Genomic DNA, 21,873 nt, shown 5'->3' with positions numbered 1-21,873 from the left:
AGCACATTCATGAAGCAGATGAGGAATGATTTGTCAGTCTAGCCAAGAGAAAATTATTTTTGCATGTGTGACAACCTTACAGTGTACCATCTTCTCCCACCCATGTATCTCATAAGCTTCAGTTCAATTAAAAACAACCCTCAGTAAGGGAAGTTAATAAATCAATGGCATATTTTGATTTGTCCAGATTTATTTGTAAAGATTAAGTCTCTTTCCTCAAAGTCAACTGAAACTCTGCTTCCTTTCCTCCTTCATGCCTTGTCATCTCTGTGTTGATTTAACAGGAGAAAGATCTACTGAAGAGCTCAGCTCTCAGGCTTTTTAAAATTTATAAATTTGTAATTTATAATCAGGCTGTATAATCTGTGGGAAGATGAGAAGTGAAAGAATGGTGTCCTCAAAAGAGGGTACAGCAAGCAGGAGATGTGTTACTCTGATGTACAGGAAACGTGAACTCTGCACAGGGAAAAGCTCCCTTAGTGCAGGAAAGCAGCACGCTCATAGCTCTGACCCCTTGGGCACCAAAGTCTGCCTTTCACAGGGCGCAGACAAGGAGCAAGAAGTGGAGATGATGATGGATGATGATGACTGTTGTCCTCGTGGCCTTTTACCATTCTCACTGATAAGTTTAACGTGAATGGGCTTCACTGCACTGTAAGCCCCCATTCTTTTTCTTACGCTGTGGGGACACAGGATGACAAGCTGCTTTCCTCTCTGCTGCAGGCCTTTGCATGTTCTGGCTGCCTTCACACACACCCTTCTTCCTTCTCTTTTCTAAGAAAAACTTAGAGAAGAAATTCTTCCAAGCCTCCTTCCTACATTGTCTTCCAGACTTCTGATCATTTATCATTCTTATTAACAACTGAAAATTGCACTTTTATCAATGAGAACTAGAATGAGAACTATGGCACTTTGACAGAATTAGAAGAGAGTTAAATATAAATGGCTGTACGTGGGGTGGAGTAAGAACTGGAACATGTTAGAAAAATACACAGCAGTGTCCTCCAAACAACATCCCAGAATAGTTCTGTATACCTAACGATGCTAATGTTGTACGTGGAGATACATTTATTTCTGCAAATCATCCTGTTGTGGTTTATCACACTGTAGGAATTCTCTCACTTAAAACCTTTCCCCAGTTTTATATTCAATTAGTTTTGTGTGTAATTTAAGTACTGGATTCCAAATTAGCCTAATGTATGTACCACTAAGAACGGGCAGACTGAGTCCCTGAGACCTGGGGCATGCAAGTGGTACATTGTTCCACAAACATACAGAAAACAAGGCAATAATTTTGTGACTGTTAGCTATTGTCAGACAAACCTACGGTTGCCCAGAACTCAGAGTGCTTGGGGATCTGCATTTCAGAAACCATCTGGATGTGCCTACAGTAAGCTTTGATTGTCGTCTCTTCCTGTTCTGAGCTATTTCTCATGTTGATGTTTTGGCTGCATTCGGGATAGATGGATTTTTATATGAAGTGCTAGAGGTACATTGGCACAGTGTTTTTAGCTATGCTCCAGAGCTCCAAGAACTGTTTGAAAGCAACTTTCGTGTTGTGAAGTGCTGAATTATTTTTTGTTGGAGGAGCAATAATATTCATGGGCTCTTCTACCTGCGTGCTGAAGGGAGAAGTGATTATTTTCTGTGCAAGTTTAGAAGCGTGGAGGTGTGTGAACTCAGACAGGGATTATATTTACTGTAAAAAGGACACAAAACTGAGATTTAACCTTTTATGCATGGTTGTGATCGCACGACTTTCCTTTAGTTTCCACACTCAAACTTTCAGAACTATCAATCTCTTGAAGATGGCAGATTTTTGTATGAGCTGTGCGTGCAGGAGAAAAAAAAATCCAGGTGGTGATGATAATTGATGATAAGTGTTATAAATGAGCACTGAGCATTCTTCATAATTAGAAAAAAAAGAGTGGGAAAATATGTGAAGTGTTTCCATACAATAAATAATCCGTTTTCTATTAATGTACAAAGTCATTTGCACAGCAAATAAGACACTGAAACAAATGCAATAACTGACAAATATATTTACTTTTATAACTATAATAATTTATTTATGAAATATATCCACATATATATAAAATATATCATATATTTTGGCAAAGACCTCCCTTTCTTTGTTCAAACAAAACCTATTACCACTGTTTTAAGTCCATATAACCATTTATTTTATTTTTTTTACCATTAAGTTCCTTTTATTTTGCAGTTCTTGTTTTAGTCTCCATCTTCTGATAAAATATAATTTAATGTAATCTGGTTGCAGTTTAACTTATGCACCTTGGGGAAAGTCTGCATGAAGTTCAGTCAAACAAAAAAGCCCCAAACATCTCCAATGTCACAAGTAGGGGGGTTTCCTCTCTCTTTTTAAATTATATTACTGAACAAGGCTTTTTTTTAGCTTACTCACTCTTGCATCCTCCTATAAAAATAAAAAAATAAGAATTCCATAATTTCTGAAGAAATCATTTACATTGAAAAGTGTCCGGGGTGGATATAATAATCTTATTGCCAAGTTTCCAAGTTGTTCAGTGAAGAGATAACAATGTGATTTAAAGTACTAGCAAAGATGAATGTATGAACTATGGATGATAATGTACGTAGTGCTTTGGATAGTATGTGGTCCAGTACAGTAAACTCTTGTGTGTGAAGTTTCATTTGAAGTTCCACAGTCCTGCCCTTTCATCTCTAGGAAATTCTTTGGGATTAATTATTGGAGTTCTGCTCATCAATTACAGCACATCCCTAAATAATCACTGTAAATGTCTTTGAATGGAACTTCATAGTGCAGGAATAATTTGTGCATAAATTTGGTAATCTATTGAATACTCAATGTATACTCTTAACTTGCTATAGTTTATAGTAATGTTTATATTAGATGTTCATATTTATTCTGCATAGATAATGTTATTTAAACATCTGCCACAGAGTTACAATATGATGATTCAGGCTTGCATACATTAACAAAGGAAACATTTTGTATCTGTTTATTCTTATTGAGCACCCACATACAGGCAACCTCTAACTCATCACCTTGTCCAATTACTGTTGCCCACATAACACTGGGTGGATTCTTCAGACATGTAGCAAGCAGTAAAGTGAAACAGGATGTTTCTATCGTACTTTTTAAACCAGGTAGAAAAACGTTTCCTGAAACTCGCTGGAGTTTGGATCTGCCTTTGAATTTTTCTCCAGTGATGATCCGTTCCCTGCCAGGTTAGGTGACACAGATCCTTCACTGAGGTTCTCAGGAGGGGAGCATGGAGGGAGCTTCTTCATACAGGTTCACGTGCCCTCAGAACAGCACTGATGAAATGAAAGTGTTGCATACTGCTGAAGTCTCCGCTGGCATCAGACTGAAGCATCAATTTTGTCCATCTCAAGGGAGAGTTGTAGCTCAAGCTGTTGCTTCTGAGCTTCAGCAAGCAAATGTTAAAGCTGAAGAATCAAACAAACAACACCTGCTGGGTTAGTCCGAACTGCCCACATCCCAACAGAACTCTGCTTCATCTTTTTGATTATAAACACAGAGAAAATCCTGCCCAGATGCCTAGCCAGCTCTGCTTACATACCTGTAACAAAAGAATTCTAGGGACTTCCCTCCACAGCTATAATGCTGGGGGTAATGAGGTGATTTGTTTTTATTTCTGAAGTTCCCTATTTCTAAGGGCTGCTTCATTTCACCCAGAACTGGAAGTATTTGCTTATTGTGACACTGTTTTCATTTCTTATGTTGCAATAGTATTAAAGGTAGTAAGCACAGATTTGAAACTGGAATCTTCGGAAACTTGCTACGAGGTCACTGCAACCTCTTCATATCTGAAACTTAAAGCAGATTTATTTCCCCTCCAAATGTTTTCCACAGCTTGTTTGGTTGCTGTACCTTGACAATGTCAGTTTTAGTGGAGCTGTGCACTGTCACGTGTAGCTTAAGTTGTACAGTGCTAACTGAGTAAAGAGATGATAGACAGGAACAGCTCTTACCCTTAAAGAAAAAAAAAAGGTGGGACTTTTTCCAAAATGTGTGCTGGCTTATAGCCAAAGAATCCAATTTCTGAAGGAGCTGGAGCAGCAAGAGGAAGGTTGTAGTAATTGTGTGTAATACATTGTATTAAAAAAAAAATCTACTGGGCCAAATCTGCCCATAATGTTCAAATGAAAGAATTCAGGCTCACGAAAATACAAACAGAATTTTGGAGAAATATTTCTATTCAAGAGTAAGCAGAAGTGGCCACCTGAGCTGTACCTGGCTGTTCAGAATCCTCCAAACTGTGCTACTGAACGAACGCGTGCTCCTCTTCCCTGCACTGGTCCTTCTCTGTTGTTTTCACTGATCCGTGATTTCTGAGGATGAGAGAACTGTTAATTTCCCCCATCGATTACCCTTACACACCGATTCATGAAGTGACAGTGTCAGACTTTTCTTTAGATTGCATACAACTCTGCATTTTTCTTATTCTAAATGAATCCAATATTAAAAATGCTCTGACTTGTTCTGTTTAATGTCCCAGCTGGATAGGAGATCTGCTGTTTCAAGAATACATCATAAAGAGAAAACTGCACACAGTAACTAAAGCATTACTGCGCTGAGTCTGGCTAGGACGGAGTTAATCAACTCTTGACACAGCAGCCTATGTGGTGCTGTGCTTTAGATTTGTGATGAAGAGAAGTGTTGGCAGTGCACCACTGTTCTGGTATTGCTGACTGGTGCTTGCATGGCATCAAGGCTTTCTCTTTTTCCTCCTCTGTCCCCACCCCCAGAGTAGGCCAGCAGTGGCAAGAGACTGGGATGGAATAAAAGCAGGACAGGTAACCTGAATTAGCCAAAGCAGTATTCCGTAACATCTAACTTCATGCCTAGCAGTAAACAGAAGAAGGGGGATTTTAGCTTTTACAGCAGCCATGGCTTGGCAAGTAGCTGGACATCAGCCTGTGCAGGAGGTGCTGACACCCTCTGCGCTGCCTGTTGGCTTTTGGTGGTTTTTTCCCTCTTCACCTGTTAAACTGACTTTATCACCATGTTTGAGTTTTCTCCATTTTGCTCTTACCAACTTTTCCCTGATCCCATGTGAGAGGGAAGGGAACAAGTGACAGCGTGTGTGCTTGGCTGCTACCCAGGGTCAGCCTATGCTACTAGATATGAGAATTTGATTTAAAATCAATACATTTCTCAATCAGCTTATTTTGATACATGCCATAATGAACTTGCATGAAATAATCAAATAATGTGGACAATAATTAAGAACAGGTACCCACCTTCTTCTGTCTTGCATTCTTCTGCAAAACTGCATACACTGTTTGTCATAAATATCCAAACAAGAGCACCGGAATGAAGGCTGGGAAATACTTTGATTCTGGCCTGTAGATCTTTTGCCTCTAAAGCTGCCTCTGTAGTTGGAGAGCCCATATGGCACAGTCCTCCTGTTGGGACAACCACAAATGTTGTATATTTTAGGAGCCAATTAAGGTATTTTAGGAAACAGAGCTAGTGATGCAAACAATAATGGCAAAAAAAAATCAGACCCTATGCTTATGTAAAGTTCTCCAATCACAACTTCTCAGACAACTCAAGCTTTTATGAAGCTGTAAAGTAGCTAGAAAAAAAAACCTCAAAAGAAGTTTATTGCATTGTGTTTAGGAATGTGACCCATGGAGTCTCAAATGTGAGAATAAGCAAGGTGTTCTTCCTTGCATGATCTCCCAGAGAAAAATCATGCAGATACATATTCTTTACAGCAGCAGACCAAGAAAGAGTAAGAATTCTCTGTATTTCCCAAAGTCTGGCATGCTTTGTTCACTTGTGGATTATAGCCAGTAATATCAGGACAGGACATGCTCCATTACTCCGTGCCAATGTCTCAAAAGTTATTCTCCTAAACGTTGTGAAAGTATCTCAATAGCAGATTCACAGCACACAACGGCTGGAGACTCACCAAAGTTTCAGCGCACTCGAGGGCTGGGTATGCAAACCACAGATCCACAGAGATCCAAGGGTAGAAAAAGGAGTGGAGGTGGGAGAAAAAAAGAGTTGGGGAGAGGAAATAAGAGCGGTTATAGCAGGGTTAGAGGGAGGTTATAGGGCAAGGTCTGAATAATCAGTCTGGAAGCGCTAACTTCATGTACTTGGACTTCTTTCGTCTGCTATTAATTGGGAAGCAGCTAATCTTCCATTTTCCCACACTCATGGTGGGCTGAAAGGTTCAGAAGCATTATTTTTGTAATCTCTGCAATAACTTCTGATGTAACATCAGTTCTGCTGATGCAAATCAGTTATTCAAACCTCTGCACTGCTGCTAGTACGTACTAGTTTGTAACAGCCTACCTCATCTTCCACAGCCTGGAGCAGAGCACGCCCATCATACATGGATCTATCCCAGAAAGATACAAAACCAGCAGCAGTGTTTCTGTGTGCTAGCAACCATGAGAGCAGCATCTGCTACTGAAAGACCTTCCGCTTAACGTCTGTGCAGAAACTGTTCTGTATCTTCAGCACTTCCTTCATTCTGTGGCTGTGCCTCAACACCAGAGAAGATCAAGAATATGCAAATTAGTCCTAAGACTAAGAGTTGATTACTCTGAGTTGATTTTGTCCCTTTGTCTCATGCAGTCTTTTGAGAAGCTGTCTGTTGTCTTCAGGGTTAGGGGCAAGTCTCCCTTTGTAACTAAACAGTATTAGTAATTTCATGCTGCCATGTTTTGTGTGTCTGTTCTATACTGTTCAGAGTAAGGAATGATAACTGGCTAATGCAGATACCTTCTGCCAGAACTGTTAGATAGTCATATTTTAGATAATTTTTTTTTTGCTGCTGGCTTTCAGAGACAGAAACATGGAGAAGTTCCTGTATTTTTAAAGGTGAGAAATGCTGGAAACTCTCTGGGAAAATTCTGTTATTCAACTTCTTGCTCAGATTTAGGCTGGAGTGAAAGAAGGAATTTTGCTTGGTCTAACCAAATGTGAAACCCCTATTTCATGGCAAACAAATTGCAAAGGGATAAGGAACCTTTCACCGCTCTTACAGATGTCTTTCCGCACTGTATTAACAAGAAATGAAATACTGCGGTATTTTATTATTGTTATTTGAAGAGGTTCCTCGTTGAGTCCACTTTTCCAACATATGATACCTTTTTTCTTATTCTAATTATGTAAATGCATCTCTCTGTGGGACCAGGCTGTGGCTTGGCCTGTGTCAGAGGTTTTGCCTTCCCAGCTGGAGAGGCAAAAGGGCACACGTGCTTTCGGCCTTAGTTGCTGCAGTTCGCAAGTCATAATCAACTTCAGTTTCACATTAAGAGCTCAGTATGGGAACTATGGGCCCATTACATGTCTGCTGGCTTTCTTAAGAGACAGTAAATTCCAAGAGACTGGCAGGGGTGGCCAATATGGTGTAATTACAAGTGATAAGAACCATGAATCGCAGCCCTAAGCAAAGGAGGAGGCTGATATTTCAGATAACACTTCTGATCTTTCTAATGAAGCGCCTTCTGTTCTATGCAACTTGCAAGCTTGATGCTTAGAGTATGCTTTATAGCTAAGAAAATGTATTCGAGCTTCATTCTCAATCGTCCAAAAATAAATGCAAATGCAAATTTTTCAAGCATAAGAATTCTATCTAGAATGCCCAAGCAAACATTTTTGTGAGCTTATGTGCTCGTTTATTAATCGGAGATGGAAATGTAATCGTTCTCCCAGTATGTCTGTTCTTAATTTCTAAGGCAAAAAATTCAAAACCAAAGGAGATGAACTTCAATAGTGTCTCAGAGTCTTTTCAGCAGGATTCAGAAAGAGCTACATAATATGGCTGGTGTTTTCTTGCCTGTCAGGTACTCAGATGCGACTCATAAATCACATCATTTAAGCAAATGCTAGTATGTGCATGGCTATCATTCCAGCAGCTGAAAATGTTACTATTTCAAGTTAGTTCATGCCACTTTCTCAGTACTTCAGAAGTGAGAAGAGATGCCAGAGAGATTCATTTGAACAAGTATCAGAAGCATTTGCCTAGCAGCATTACTTAATCTTAGATTGTTACAGGTGATTAGCAAAAGGCTGCTTGTGCAGGAAATTATATGGTGCTGCAATGCTCGGGTTCAAACTGACAGATGTAGAATCTTAATTTCAGTACGCTCAGTGGAAATTATTATCAGCATTTAATTGCCAACCAAGCATCTGCTTAGCTAAGAAGTCACTTTGCTTTTCCTTTCAGGTGAGGTATCTCTCTTCCTCAGTCAAAGCTTGCTGGCTTTCACATACCAGGGCAGTCTGTCTCCCCACAGCGAAGATGAGGGACAGCTGAACTAGGCAGAGGCCCATTTCTTGGCTAGCCTCTTGCTGGGCTTTGGGGATCCTGAGCAACCAGTTCCCCTGCACTGTGTTCCTTGTGGTTATGATCAGCTCCCTCAGCACGGGCTGAGAGCCATTTAGGAAATTTTTGAAAACTTCTGTTAAGACCCACAGATTTAAAGAATTAAAGAAAAAAATGTCTGCACAAGTATGGCCTGACCTTCAAATCAGTACCCATCACTTTTTCCTTTTGGAGAACAGAATTCTCCTGAAGCAGTAAAATGGGTTTCTGCATATTAAAGAGCAAATGGGCACTGTGTCCTTTATGCCTTTTTTCTCTCCAAGGAGACCAAGCAAACCCATGCAATTCTGGATCAGCCTATCCAATTGGGATCTGCAAATCGGACAGTCAGATGCACTCTAGACCATTTCTGTACTTGCACCCACAAAACACAACATAAAAGCTCTGCTACTGAAAGTCAACTAACTCTTGAAGCAAGCTTTTGCCTTTAAATTAACAGATATAGGCTTTTTTAAAAAAAAACAACACAAGTCTTGAGTGATGGCTGAAACAGTCATTCTAAACCTAAACCAGAGATATTGGCGCGAGTTTCCAAAGAAAGAACTGCTCACTGAATGACCGCTACCTTCGAGTCTAATTGGGAAGAGTAAGTTTGCTTATGTCCAGCTGTCCCTCATTCATACTATGGTGAACGTTCAGGATTCAGGCAGCCAAATCCAAACGGTTTATTTTAATTCTTATAACATGTGGCTGAGTTTCTCATGCTGTGTTATAATTGACCTATGAGCTGCTATTATTTTCTACTTTCCCAGCCACTTAAGCGCAGTAGATACCTCCAGGGCACTTGAGAGTTTCAGCCAAAACAAAGGGATGAGGGGGTTGCAGCATTCATCTTAGATGCTGTGATTTCAGTATTCAGCAATATATTTTCTGGCAGGTATCCAGGCCAGCAAGGCTCCCAACTGTCTCCAATGTTCTCAGACAATCTTAACATGTATGAGATCCCTACAAGGACCACTGAGAACAAAGAATGCCAAAAGAAAGCAAAAATTAACACAGTACAAGTAAGCCCAAACCCATCTAGGATTAGAGATGTTGGGGAAAATAACAGATATTTCTATGTTCAATTTCACATAAAGCTACTGCAGGAGAGAAACTGGCTGCTCCTAAAGTTCACTCCAGCTGTCTGCAAGAGGTATAATTTGTTTAAATGTGAGAAGTTTACAACAGGATTTCCTCCTCTAATATCTATTCCTCCTCCTCCTCATTTAAGATGTAAATGCAGTGTTCTTCAGGGATGTTCTTCAGAGAAGACTCGGACATCTTGGTCTTCTGTCATTCTAATCATGTGCTCTATCCAGAGAAATTGTACATTTTCTAATTAGCTTTTCACAGTTATAATTATTTTCAGATGAGATAAAGGTGTGGCTGTAGAGTGTAAATACTTGTCTATTTCCCACCTCCTCCTTTTAGTAGTAGTCACTGCTCCTGTACATCTACATAGGCTACTGTTATGCAGAAAGCTCTAGCTCCAAAACCTTGCTGGATTTGGTTTTTCTTTCACTGTTTTTTTTTTCTTTTCTTTTCAGTCTTATACTTTTAATTAATACTTGCTAATTTGGGAGGACCCCAAATTAGTTTAATTAGTTATTGCTAACTTAGGCGGTAAGCCAGGACTGCACATATCTACTTCAGCATACAGCCTCACTGATCAGATGAGTTCTTTGATTTACTTCCTGCTGGGATTCTATGGTATCCAAGTAACTACTGTGAGAAAACTGAAGGCAGATTGTTTCCCTGGGCTTCTTCCTTTAGCATCCCAGCAGCCTTAAAACAACGCAGGCTTGAGCAAATCCCCACTATCTACCTAGCAAAATGCACACCTGTCTATTCACCTCAGACTCAGTCACCCAGCGTTGTCACAGTCAACTGAAAAAAGAAAACGGGCTGCATGCACAGTGTGCAGTATTTCTAGGAAGTGAGAAATGCGATGTGGAGGACACTTGTGCCTTGGTGCAGTGTTGTGAACAGCCAGTCAAACCACAGCAGGTGACAAGCACACCTGCAGCTGTTGTTATCAACTGCAGTTTGGGTTTGGCTGGCAGTCATAGGAAAGTCCTTATCCAGGATGCTTTCTGGAGAAGATTCTGCTGGGAGGTCTTCACAGTACTTCTCTTGACAAAAACACAGGAAACCCAGCATGAGTGATTTCTGTTCAGCAGTAGAACAGAGAGGTAGAACTGGGCTTCAAAGAAGCAGCCCATAAGAAATAAGTCATACCTTATTTCTTATACAAGAGCTGGTGGCCATGCAGTCCTTTTTACAAAATAAACTGATTCAAAAGTGGATGAATTAATCAATATTGCACTGAATGTATTGTTCATTTCTAAATCACAGGAGAGGACTCATGTTTAATTATGACAAAATTATATATAATCAGATTTTTCTTGTTTGCGTGAAATTATATAAATGCCTATAATTTCACAAGCAAAGACAACTCAGCAATACAACCTGCATCAAAGCAGATCTGGAGAATAATTACATCATAAATGAACAGCCAAATCAAAACAGATGCTTTTTTTATTAAAAGTCTTACTGTAAATTTTAATTTCGGCACTAGAAATCCTTATCTTGTAGCTGGCAGAAGGATGTTACGTGTTTCCTCTATCAAATGTGATCAGAAAAACATCTGAGTTGAATGAAACTTGGAGTGCGTTTCTTCAGACTATTGTTTAACATGAATACCTCTCTCAAAACAGCAGCTCCCATATCCTTCAGTACCTCACACCAGTTCTGATCTGCTCCCAGTTTAGTGGCAAGTGCTGTGATTGTTATTTAAAAAAATACAGAACTGGTGTAGTATTTTCTGTCTGTGAGGCCCGAACTCCCGTTACTCCTTTTTCTTCCTCTGACAGGCAGGGAATGTCATCAGTGAGGGGGCAGCTCTAAAGCAAATAGACTGGGGTAAATCACAAAAGTCAAGAACGGCTGAAAAATAAGATAAACAAAGTGGCAAATGGCAGGATTTTCACAGCAAAACTTGGAGTATTTATTCTGGTTCCTGAAGTTCCCACAGAAAACACTTCCAGCGCGTGCTTCTGCCATTCCCCGCAGCTTGTAGAGTTAAAACCCACTGCTGGTTTAAAAACAAAGCAAGCAAGAACCTAGGGGAAAACAAATAGCCTTAAACTTTAAGGCTGATGGAAGTGACTGTGGTTTGATGGATCTAGAGAATGCCTATTCTTTGTTTATTCTTACAATTAGACCAACATGAGCAGCTGCAGTGAAATGTCGAGGCAGCAGCTATTGGTGTGTCTCATCCCTGACCCCATCCTCTGTGGGGCTGGGTCCCACAGCGCCGTGGGATTTAGTCTTTAGAGCCAAATAATAATTGCAGGTCTTTCTGAGGATACTGCTGTTAGGACACCAGTACCTCAAGTACTGTAAATAAGGTTCTCAGGAAGAGGATATATTCTACATTTAGATGTGGAGGGCGTGCAAGCTGTGCATGTGTCAAAGACATTTAAGGTGAACATTGCTGAACAGTGCGGGGTGAGATCTCAAAAAAAAATTAGTTTAAGAGCAGTTGGTTAGGAGAAATGAGCAGAACACAAAGCAGGAGAGTGTGAATTTGGGGCAGCTGCTGGAATGGAAATTGTTTCAATTGGACAGAAGACATTCGCTAAAAACCAAAGCCATTCCTACTTATTTAACTTAGGATAAGGGAACACTGGATCTAGTTCATCCAAGAGAGTATTATGACCCTTGTTTTCAAAGAGAATAGGCATGCGAAAAGCAAGCTGAGCTATTTCTTAGCCTAGAAGAATCTTGCATTTAAGTTAAAGATTGTGTCATTATATTGCATTACTGAACTACTCTGAAGGTGTTTTTCCTCAATGTTAATATTTATCTTGCTGCTTTCAGAATTCTAATTGTGCAAACGACTTGCACTGCTCTCGCTAATAAGGTGCGTGCATTTTAATAAAGGCAAATGAGAGGCAAACTGACTTGTCTATGTAAGAATATGCATGAAAGCTGAGGGCAGTCAACAGAGATGTGAAGTCAGTGTGCAAAAACACAAGTGTTAAGGGATTTAATTTGAAACCTGTGGGCTGTGTTTGTAATAATGGCAAAGAACAAGATGTCAGGAGGCTTATCTGCCATGAATGCGTGAGGTTAAAGCTGTGCCAACTCACAGTGTGAAGTCAATACATGCTTTACATATGCAGGAAAAATAACTGCTTGTATAATCAGCCTAATAATCAAACCAGATTGTTCATCATGAAGTATAACCATAATAGAAGCAGCTTATTACTGTTTTCAGTAAATTGATTTTAAATACTCTCCCTTTGATGAAGTTCTGTGCAGCTTTTTGTCATAGAAAAATCTTCCAGCTTTTAGAGTCAGAGCTTTACCATCTCATTTAAGTTTTCAATAAAACAGTTGTAACTTAAAAAAAATAGTTAACATTCCTCATTTACATCAATTCCTTTTATCTGCTTCATGCCTGATTAGTTTTTTTCAGCAATGAGTATGGCCACAGATTCCATAGTTTTATTTAATTAATGGTTACTGGCTCGCTAAGATTTTTGTTTTGTCAATTTGGGCTGCGTTAGGACAAGTGATGCACGTGCACAGTCTAATTTGGAAGTCTTCAAATGTAAGGCAAACTTCATGCACAAAGTAAACGCAATTAAACATAAGATTCATTACTTGATCACTTCTTCTGGCACTTCGTTCTGATGGTGAACCGTGTGTGCCGTTAAACAGATCAACTCTGCCTGGCCTGCAGCCACTCCTTCATCATGATGCCTTTGGCTAGGCAGAACTTTCAGTCTGATCTATTAAGATTATAAGCAAATGCTTAATTGTTTTACAGAACAAGAAATCTTTAGCTGTGTTCCTTTATTTCCAGTAATATACAGGACAGTGTGTATATTTACCTACTGATGGAGATAATTCTCAAAAAATAGTGGAATAACAATACTTGATAATAAGGGTGAAAAGTTCTTTCAGTAAGATTATTCAGGCTTCCTTTCAATAAAACACAATCTAAGTACAGAGGATCAGAGCAGCAAATGCAAAGATAATAGATCCAATTCTTGCTCTCACTTTATCCATCCAATCCTGTTGATTCAGAAATTTATGTAACCGGGAGACAGAACTGTTAGATTACATAAAGTGGTTTTTATAACATGGCCACAGAATTCATTCAGTTACTCCTCCTGTGAGCACGAAGAAATACAACAAAAACTTTTGCTTTGATTTAGCCTCCTCAAGAAATCTGGTAGTTTGAGTGAGGAAGTGCCCTGACAAACATTCACCTATGCTAATTCTCCTTAGAAAGTTTCTGGACTATTGCCACAAATTCTCATTATACTTTATGTCAGAAGACCACTTTACTATCTGATACTGTGTCCTCATGACAGCATTACTTTCCTACAGCACTTTTAATTGTTTCCTAGTTATTCCGAGCATCTGTCGTGTTTCATGCTTACTAACATTGATGTCATTAACTGAAACGCAGAACCCCTCTGAAGAAGTGCTTTCCTCAATATGTGGAATTAAGCACTAAGCTGCAGCTGTGTTACATCAATAGGTACTGTTTAAAAGACAAGTCATTCTTCCTCTCTTAAAATGGCTGTAACTATAGATCAAGATATGAATCAAGATAAGCATAATTAGTAACGTGATAAAAAGCACATTGCAAACTAATTCTGAGTAACCAATCTTATCAGTGAGAACAATTTACCAGCTTTTAATTATCTTTATTGTGATATGTTAACTGTTGTCTGCACCACATAATTGCATTATACTGTTCTGATTTAGCAGACTTTCTTTAGGACTACTTCTGTCTTCAGACTGTCACTGTTCCCAGCATGAAAGTCCTATGCTGTCAAAATAGCACTGGTGAGCTCAGTGCTCTGGACTCACCCAAATGGTTCACAGACAAGTAGAAAGCAATACTCAAATGCGTGCACAGACCATTCCTCATTTAATTGGGAATAGCTGCAGTCAAACAGTGCACATTCTGCCATCACATGCTCTTCTTCACCTATCAATTTGCTGATCTTTCTCAGAGAGGGCAGAAATAGGATTTGTATTGGAAAGGCCTCTGCCTCAAGCACTGCTTTCATTGAAATTTTAACCATTTCCTCAGGGAGAGACAGTGATTTGTTTTGGATATAACACAACAATGCTTAATAGCATCTTCTGTTGGGAAGAATAGGGGAAAGAAACCAGGAAATAAAGTTTGTGAAGCGTGGACAAAAGAGTAACCTGGACAAAGAAAATATTAGGGAATTTTTGCCAAGAAATGATAAAGTACAGGATATAAATCAAGAGAAATGAAAAAGGGAAAAAAAAATAGAAAAGAAGCATAAAGTAACAATAACATAGTAAAAGGCAATTGTAGTGTTTGATGTAAGAAATAAAACTGAAAAAGGTACATTAGAAGCAAGTAAGCAGGAAGATCAGAATCAACAGCTTTCAGAGTTGGGTACCAGCACAGGCTGCCCAGGGCCACAGCACCCAGTCAGAGCCCACAAAGCATTTGCACAATGCCCTCAGACACAGGGCTTTTAGGCAGCCATAGAATGGCTTGGGTTGGAAGGGACCCTAAGGATCATCAAGTTCCAACCCGCCTGCAGCAGGCAGGGCCACCAACCTCCAGAAGTCCTGTATGAAGCCAGGAACTGCACTCGATCCTCATCCTTCCCATTTCAAGATATTTCATTCTATTTAAGAAACATGCTCCAAAAGTTTACTGACTTGTAACCAAGATAGACACATCTAGATGAAAATCAGTGCACCTTTAGGAGTAGAGGTACCAGCAATGGACACAAAACACCTTTATGCTTTTTGGTCAGGTTGATGGTAAGACATGAGGATCACAAAGGTCTTCTCCAACCTTAAAGGATTCTGTGAAAACCTCTTTTTTTCCAACAGATTTTTCTGGTTTCCTTGTCAGTGTTTGATCCTCAAAGATACATTTGAGCCACATTTTTATTAGTAAACATTAAAATTCTCAACAGCATGCACACGGCAACATGAAAGCCCTGTTTATAAACAGATGTGCAGTCTGTACAGATCCAATGTTTACTTCCATTAAGAAGTTGTGTAGCTTGTTTGGTATATCAACATGCAGGCCCGATGTCTCTCATTCACATTCAGAAATACATTTACATACCTGAGAGCTATGCTGTTATTTTATGTACAGTTGACTTTGGATTAGTAAGTTGTGAATCATAGGCCCAACTGCTTAATATCTGAATTATCTGAAATACCTCATTGCTAATGCTATATATAACATCAAAATGCTTTACATCTCATTCTCTACTTTAAGTATTTGTTGTAAGGGTGGATGCTCATTGAGTGACATCATCTGGAACGGCCACAGCCACGTGCTGGTAGCTGGGCTAGATGATCTATTGGTCTTTCCAACCTCAATGACTTCATGATTCTGTGACATGTCGCTTCCAGTTAAGAACACTCTGCATCAGTGAATTAATGCTCACTATTAATTCTAAAGGACTGCATACAAATTTTCCTAACGGAATGAAAGCAAACAAATAACTCATTGACTTCTGTGAACATATTATATGTTCAGGTTGGTAGAATTTCAAAGGACTTGTCATCCCGCATGGCCTCGACTTGGGATGCGCAAGAGAATTTACAAATTCAGTGCTGTAAATCCTATTTAAGTTAACTTACTCTACTGCTACTTTGTCCTTTTCTACTCCTTTTGTTATTTTAATCTGATGCTGTGCTATTGATCCAAAGGAGTACAAGGCTAACAGAAACGTTCCCAAATTGCAGTCAGTGCAGTACTTGGGGTGAGAAGTCTCAGTCATACAGCTCTAAGCATCCGACTGCTGAAGCTCATTAAATGAACTCTAATGTTAGATTCATCAGCTCTCCTGATGACTTTTTAATGAACTGATCACTTGAGTTTCTACAGGACTGATACCATTTAGCCTATGAAAATCTTAGCAGATCCTTGAAGCTATTTTAGTTATCAGACAGGATATGTACAATGGCCCAGGAGGACGCAAACCCTTTGGCTGTAGGCAAAGCGTCACTCTTCCTGGGCCATTTTTTCCAATTGGACGCTGTCTGTACCGGCTCCTGCCTTACTGGGAGCGCTTCACCCCTCTGACCTGGGAGAAACTCAGAATTTCCACTTCGTGGGAAACATCATGTTTTCAAAAACTGTTTTTATTATGGATTGAAACAAAAGCTTGTTTACCGTTCCCATAAACATCATTATCCGAGACACTTTTGTAACGCTTTATGCCTGGTACGCTGAGGTTTTCAAAAATTAAAGTCGAAGCATTTTCCGCCGTGCTTTTTTATCAGAAACAGCACAACTGCACAAAAAGGAACAAACTGCTATTGTTCCTTTCCCAAACAGTGGTTTATTAGGAACAGCTTTCTCCTCCAAAATACCAGCTCCTTCCCCCACGCCCGCTTTCCCTCAGCGCGGGGATGCGGAGCGACCGGCTCTGCATCAGCCCACGGAGCCCCGCAGGTGTCGGTCGGGCACGGCCGCGAGGCAGCGCCCGGCGGTGCTGCGGGACCCCTCGTCCCGCCCTGACCTCGCGAAGCGCGGCGCCGCCTCCCCCCGGCGGCCCTCCGGCCGAGCCCTGCCCTCCCCGGCGGGCGCCCCCCGCCCGTTGCCGCCCCGCGGCGGAGCCGAGCCCGCCCCGCAGCCCCCTCGCCTCCCGGCGACCCGCGCGGGGCTCCGCGCCCTTCTCGGCCCGGCCCGCCATTTCGCGGCCCGCCCGGCCCTCACTCACTCGGGGGTGTTGATCCAGATGATGTCGAGGTGGCAGTAGTAGACGCACTCCTTGTCTTTGTAGGTGTAACAAGTGCAGCGCCGTGCTCGGCGCCTCAGCACCCCGCCGTCCGCCTTGGCCCTGCCGCCGCCCGGCACCGCCGCCGCTCCGCTCTCCTCCCGCTGCTTCTGCCCCAGCGCCGCCGAGCGCGGATCTCCGCCCGCCGGCAGGGAGCGGGGCCGGGGCGGCGAGGACCCTGCGCAGCGAGAAGGCAAGAACAGCGCTGAGCGACCCCTCGGCAACCCCGAGCCCTGCAGCCCCTTCCGCAACGGGACTCCGAGCACAGCGCTCCCGGCAAACTTTCCGAGCTCTTACGCGCACCGTTATGCCGTTACTCGGTGCAGTGCAGCCCCGCAGGTTGGGGAGCACGGCTGGAGCCGCTGGGTTCTTAACCCACGCGCGGCCGAGTGATGTCTTTGGTGCCCAGTTAGATAACGCGCGTCGGACCGGGCTGCTGCCTTTTGAAAGAAGGGCAAAAAAAAAAAACCACCAAAAAAAACACCCAAAAAAAAACAACCAACGAAGCAGCCTTTCTTTGCGTGCACGCGTGGAAATGGCAAAGAAAGAAAGAAATTCACGTTACCTGCAGTCGATGTAATTGTAAGTCCAAAGAGGAACAATAAGCCCAGCTCCATTAAACTCAAATTGCACGTTAGTTGACTGCAGGCAACGGTGAAGTGCAGAGGCGGCGGAGCCGTTCCGGACGGGCTCGCAGCGGCGTGCAGGCAGCGATATCCTCGGGCTGGCGGCACACGCTGCTCCGCAGCCGCTTCCCACGCGGAGGTGAGATCGGCTGTTCTCCCACGTAGTTCTTTTACTTCCAGCGCAGGCTTAGTCCTGAAGGGGAGAGCGTTGTCAAAAGAAGGGAAGCTCCATCGCTCGGCTTTTCTCCCACACACGCACACACACCTCCCACCCCACCCCCAAATCCGATCTCAGAAACCGGAGCTGCTGTTTCCCAGCTGCAGCCGCCTCCCGCCAGCGGACAGCTGCGGCCCCGGGGCGGGCTCTGCTGGCACTGCCCGCCCCCGGCCCGTCCGTGCAGGTGAGGCGCAGGCGGCAGCAGCGCGCGGCGCAGCCTCCTTTATCGGCAGCGGGAGGCGCGTCCCTCCTGGTGCTGCTAATGGGGCTCCTGGTCCGTCGCTTTTCAGAGGTCTGCAGTTTCAGGAAGGCGGCTTGTGTGATAGGAACAAGAGCTTGTGATTCAAATCTGACTTAGGAAATTATGGAAGGGTTTCATACTGCATGCATACCTGGCACGTGTGCCTAGAACAAGACTGCTGTACGTGGCTCTGTTATCAGCATCTAAACCATTCAGTGCTAGTAGGCAAGATTTAAGGGCTAAAAGAGTCTATGTCCTTCACTGCAGTACAATTATAACCTATTACAGAGAGCGTGTGTTGTAGAGAGCTCACAGAGAAAGATTAGCAAATTTAATTGTCAGTATTTAAAATCAAGACATTCAGGTGTGTTTCAATAGAAAGAGCTGCAATCAGCATTTCTTTCATGCAATTCAGTGTGTTCCTTAGAATCTGTTTCATGAGTAGGAAAGTCATTGCAGAATCACTCAGCTTATGTTATTCGAAGGCCTGATGCTCAACAGTTCTCTGCCATTTCGTATTCTTTTTCTGGCCCTGCCCCCAACCCCAGTTGTGGGCTGTTGAGCAACACCACTTAAAAACATCATCGAGATGCCATGTCCTGTCAGTCTGTCAAACCATGCCATTGTCAGCTTCTAAAGTTTGAGAGTCCCAGGGGAGAACTTTGGTCTACCGTGTTCCCAACTAATAACAAAAGCATGATGCTCATTAAAAGCATTAATAGTTGGAGAGTTCCTTTTTCTCCAGTTTTGCTGACACCGGGTTCTCTGTGGACGATGAAACGGCTTGGTTAGCATGACTTTGAAATGACAAGACTGCAATATAGCACTGAAATATCAGCAGCAACGCAAGCAGCTCTCCAAAGTATTGATAACGTTCAACCACCAAACAGAGCTGGGAAAGCACTTTGGTAATTTTAGTTCTGATAATTTTAAATAGCTTCACTGCAAGTCTCTGATATCCTCATAACAAACACAGCAAATTTATGCAAATTCCTGGAGTTAGTATTGCACTGAAGTTCACGCTTAATCTAGCAAAGTTCTCACTTTCCTTATAGGACGACTAATTGCAGTGACCTTCATTTTCAGATACGCTGTTTTGCAGGATGCTGAGTTTGTGTGTATTAAAGTCATGCTTGCAGTGCAACAGCAGTGTTGTATGGCTGCTGCTATTTTGAAGATACAGTCACAAAGCACCTCTGAAAAAAAGAATATTTGTGATGTTAGTTCCATTACATCTTAAGTAGACAAATTAATTGCTTCAAGCCAGGCAGTTCTAGGTCTAGTACTCCAGTGCTGTTATATAGGATTGCTTTTGATAGATGCTTGTGGTTGCATTTGAACTTCTCTGAAAAAAGTAGAAGCTTGTTGTGCTGTTAGTGTTTAACAGAATTCCCCTCTGCACCCAATAGGAAGTACTGGTTGTACGTTGCTGCTGTAATAAGCTGTAATATATTATTCCAAATTCTGCTTTATACACTTAATGCTATTTCTTGCGATGCAAAACAAACAAACAAACAACAACAATGTAAAAACTATCACAGTAATAAAAAGTTTAAAATGGGTAACGTGTAACTGCATCATAGCTATGGGTGAACAAAAAAGGCAGAAAAGGTGTTGTGTTGTGAACTGATCCATGCAGATTTTCCAAAAAATGCTCATCTATTTTTTTACTGATATTTTGGAGGCCTCTTCTATATGGCCCAACTTTTTCTTCCATGTGTTTTTAAATACTGAAAAGCCAGGGGAGGCAACATCAGCACTGATACCGAATGCTGTGCAAACAAAAGAAGTAATAAAATATATTCTGAAATCAGCTATCAGGGTTCAGAAATTAGGAAGGGCAAAGTTGACTGTATTTAAGCTTTAAAAGAAGATAAGACGTAAGACTTATATGGGAAGAAAGAGGCTGTCATCAAAGGAATTGGTTCTTCTGGATGTTGTGGGCCTGATTCTCAGTTACACTGATTACCAAGTTATCTGTTTGTGCTACATATTACCTGTGAAATGATACTGGTTTTGTACATCTATTTGAGGAATATACTTCTATTTCATGAAGAAAAAAATGTTTTGTTTTCTTTGTTTTTCAAGCAGCTACGGAAGCAGATTCCCAAGAGACTAGAAGCAAATTGATCCAACCTATATTATTTTACAACTGTTTCTTTAGGTTTAACTTTCCAGATTCCATTTTATGTTTCAGCTTCCAAATCTTTAGGATGGATGGGTACTTCCAAAAATCTTGAGAGCTCTAGGCAAATGTATGGACTTAATCCTCTTCACACTTCCTAATCTCCTCATTTCCAACTTATTCCTTCCTGCCCCTGTGCAGGGCCAGCACAGCACTGCTGCAGAAATGCTCTCTACACACAAGGGGAATTCCCCTATGCCAGGACACTTCCCCATTCTTAGGCCACCCAAGCAGCTGAAGGGAAGGCAATCAGTAGACCTGTGCTGTTGCTGGGTGTAAATATTGTATATTTGAGAAGAACTTACAATTGGCTGAAAGGAGAACGTATCTTAGAGATGAGGTCAAGGCTGAAGGAGTCCTGGAATGTGGAACAGCTGTAACAGATGATGGTAGGAAAAGTAAGCTCAGATTCCGGATTTTATATTTGAAAACCCCGGACTGCCTTTTCAATTAGGAACATAATCTTGGTTTTGTTTAGTATTTCTCTGTCCCTTGTTATCCCCGCTTCATAAATACACTGCAGTGATTGTGAAGCAATCAGAGACCCTAGCAGTAATTCCACAGCATTTAACCTTTGTAACACAGGTGACTACACAAAACAGTTATGAGTTATAAAGAAGTTCCAGATGTTTTTAAGTAACTTTGGTTACTGAGAGAAACCACTTGAAAAGCTAACCTTGGAGGAAACATTTACAGTAGAAATAAAGCCTGTATTTAAAATACACAGTAGAGTATGGCAGGGGGGAGGCATTTTTGGCACTGGTATCTATTCTTACAGCTTCACAGCAGGCCAAGACGAAAACTCGATCAATACAGATATGATAATAAGCAAAAGCAACCAAACTGTTTATTGTGCTTGGATGCTATTCGGGTCTCTTTTCCCACTGTCTTGATTCTTAATCACAATATTCTTTTCTGTTAATGAAAGGAAAGGTCATTTCACTGTGCAAACACTGTGTGTTTAGAAGCACATTCTGCATCATTCACGCAGTGCAAGCAATATAACAGATTGTAGCTGGTTGAAAAGCTGTGCAGAAATCAGTGGGTTCTTAAGAAAACGTTATCTTCTGCTTATTATTTTAGTTACTTTTCACTTGGGTTCTGCAGCCAGAAAACTGAAGTTAATCTATTCTCCCTCCTGTTAAAGACAGCCCTATTCAGATCCCTTTGATGTCAGTGGAAAGAATTCCATTTTTAGTGGCCTTTGAACCAGATGTAGTAAAAGGCAACTGATCATGTTGTATAGTTTGCAATTAGGTAACTTGCTTAAAGGAGGAGAGTTGTGTTACTTATTTCTCTTTTCCCACCGCTTTTATTATTGTTGATACTTGTGTGCAATCAGAAGTAGATAGTTGGTAAACACTGAAGAGGACAAGTGTCCCTGCTCTGACCATATTGCAATATTTAGATAAAAGCAGAGTAAGGAACGGGCTC

At 41.4% G+C, this 21,873-nt stretch overlaps 1 protein-coding gene across 2 annotated transcripts; it reads right to left on the bottom strand.

The window, feature by feature from the left end:
• Positions 1 to 2,054: 2,054 nt before the first annotated feature.
• EDN3 (endothelin 3) lies at positions 2,055 to 18,216 on the bottom strand. 2 transcript variants are annotated; one of them, XM_052684335.1, is made up of 6 exons: positions 18,074 to 18,213; positions 17,736 to 17,989; positions 17,114 to 17,348; positions 5,269 to 5,433; positions 4,259 to 4,356; positions 2,055 to 3,450 (listed from the first exon to the last, which is right to left on the bottom strand). In XM_052684335.1, exons 2-5 carry the CDS (start codon positions 17,785 to 17,787, stop codon positions 4,287 to 4,289), a joined length of 522 nt encoding a protein of 173 aa, XP_052540295.1. In that variant the 5' UTR covers positions 17,788 to 17,989; positions 18,074 to 18,213; the 3' UTR covers positions 2,055 to 3,450; positions 4,259 to 4,286. The 2 variants fall into 2 exon arrangements, with proteins under 2 accessions (XP_052540295.1, XP_052540296.1); XM_052684336.1 differs by having other exon boundaries at positions 4,248 to 4,356; positions 17,736 to 18,216.
• Positions 18,217 to 21,873: the final 3,657 nt, after the last annotated feature.

Source organism: Tympanuchus pallidicinctus, unplaced genomic scaffold (assembly GCF_026119805.1).
Source record: "Tympanuchus pallidicinctus isolate F22 unplaced genomic scaffold, pur_lepc_1.0 scaffold20, whole genome shotgun sequence".
Taxonomy (NCBI): Eukaryota; Metazoa; Chordata; class Aves; order Galliformes; family Phasianidae; genus Tympanuchus; species Tympanuchus pallidicinctus.
The sequence above is the reverse complement of the archived record's forward strand: the minus strand, read 5'-3'. Positions and strand labels throughout refer to the sequence as shown.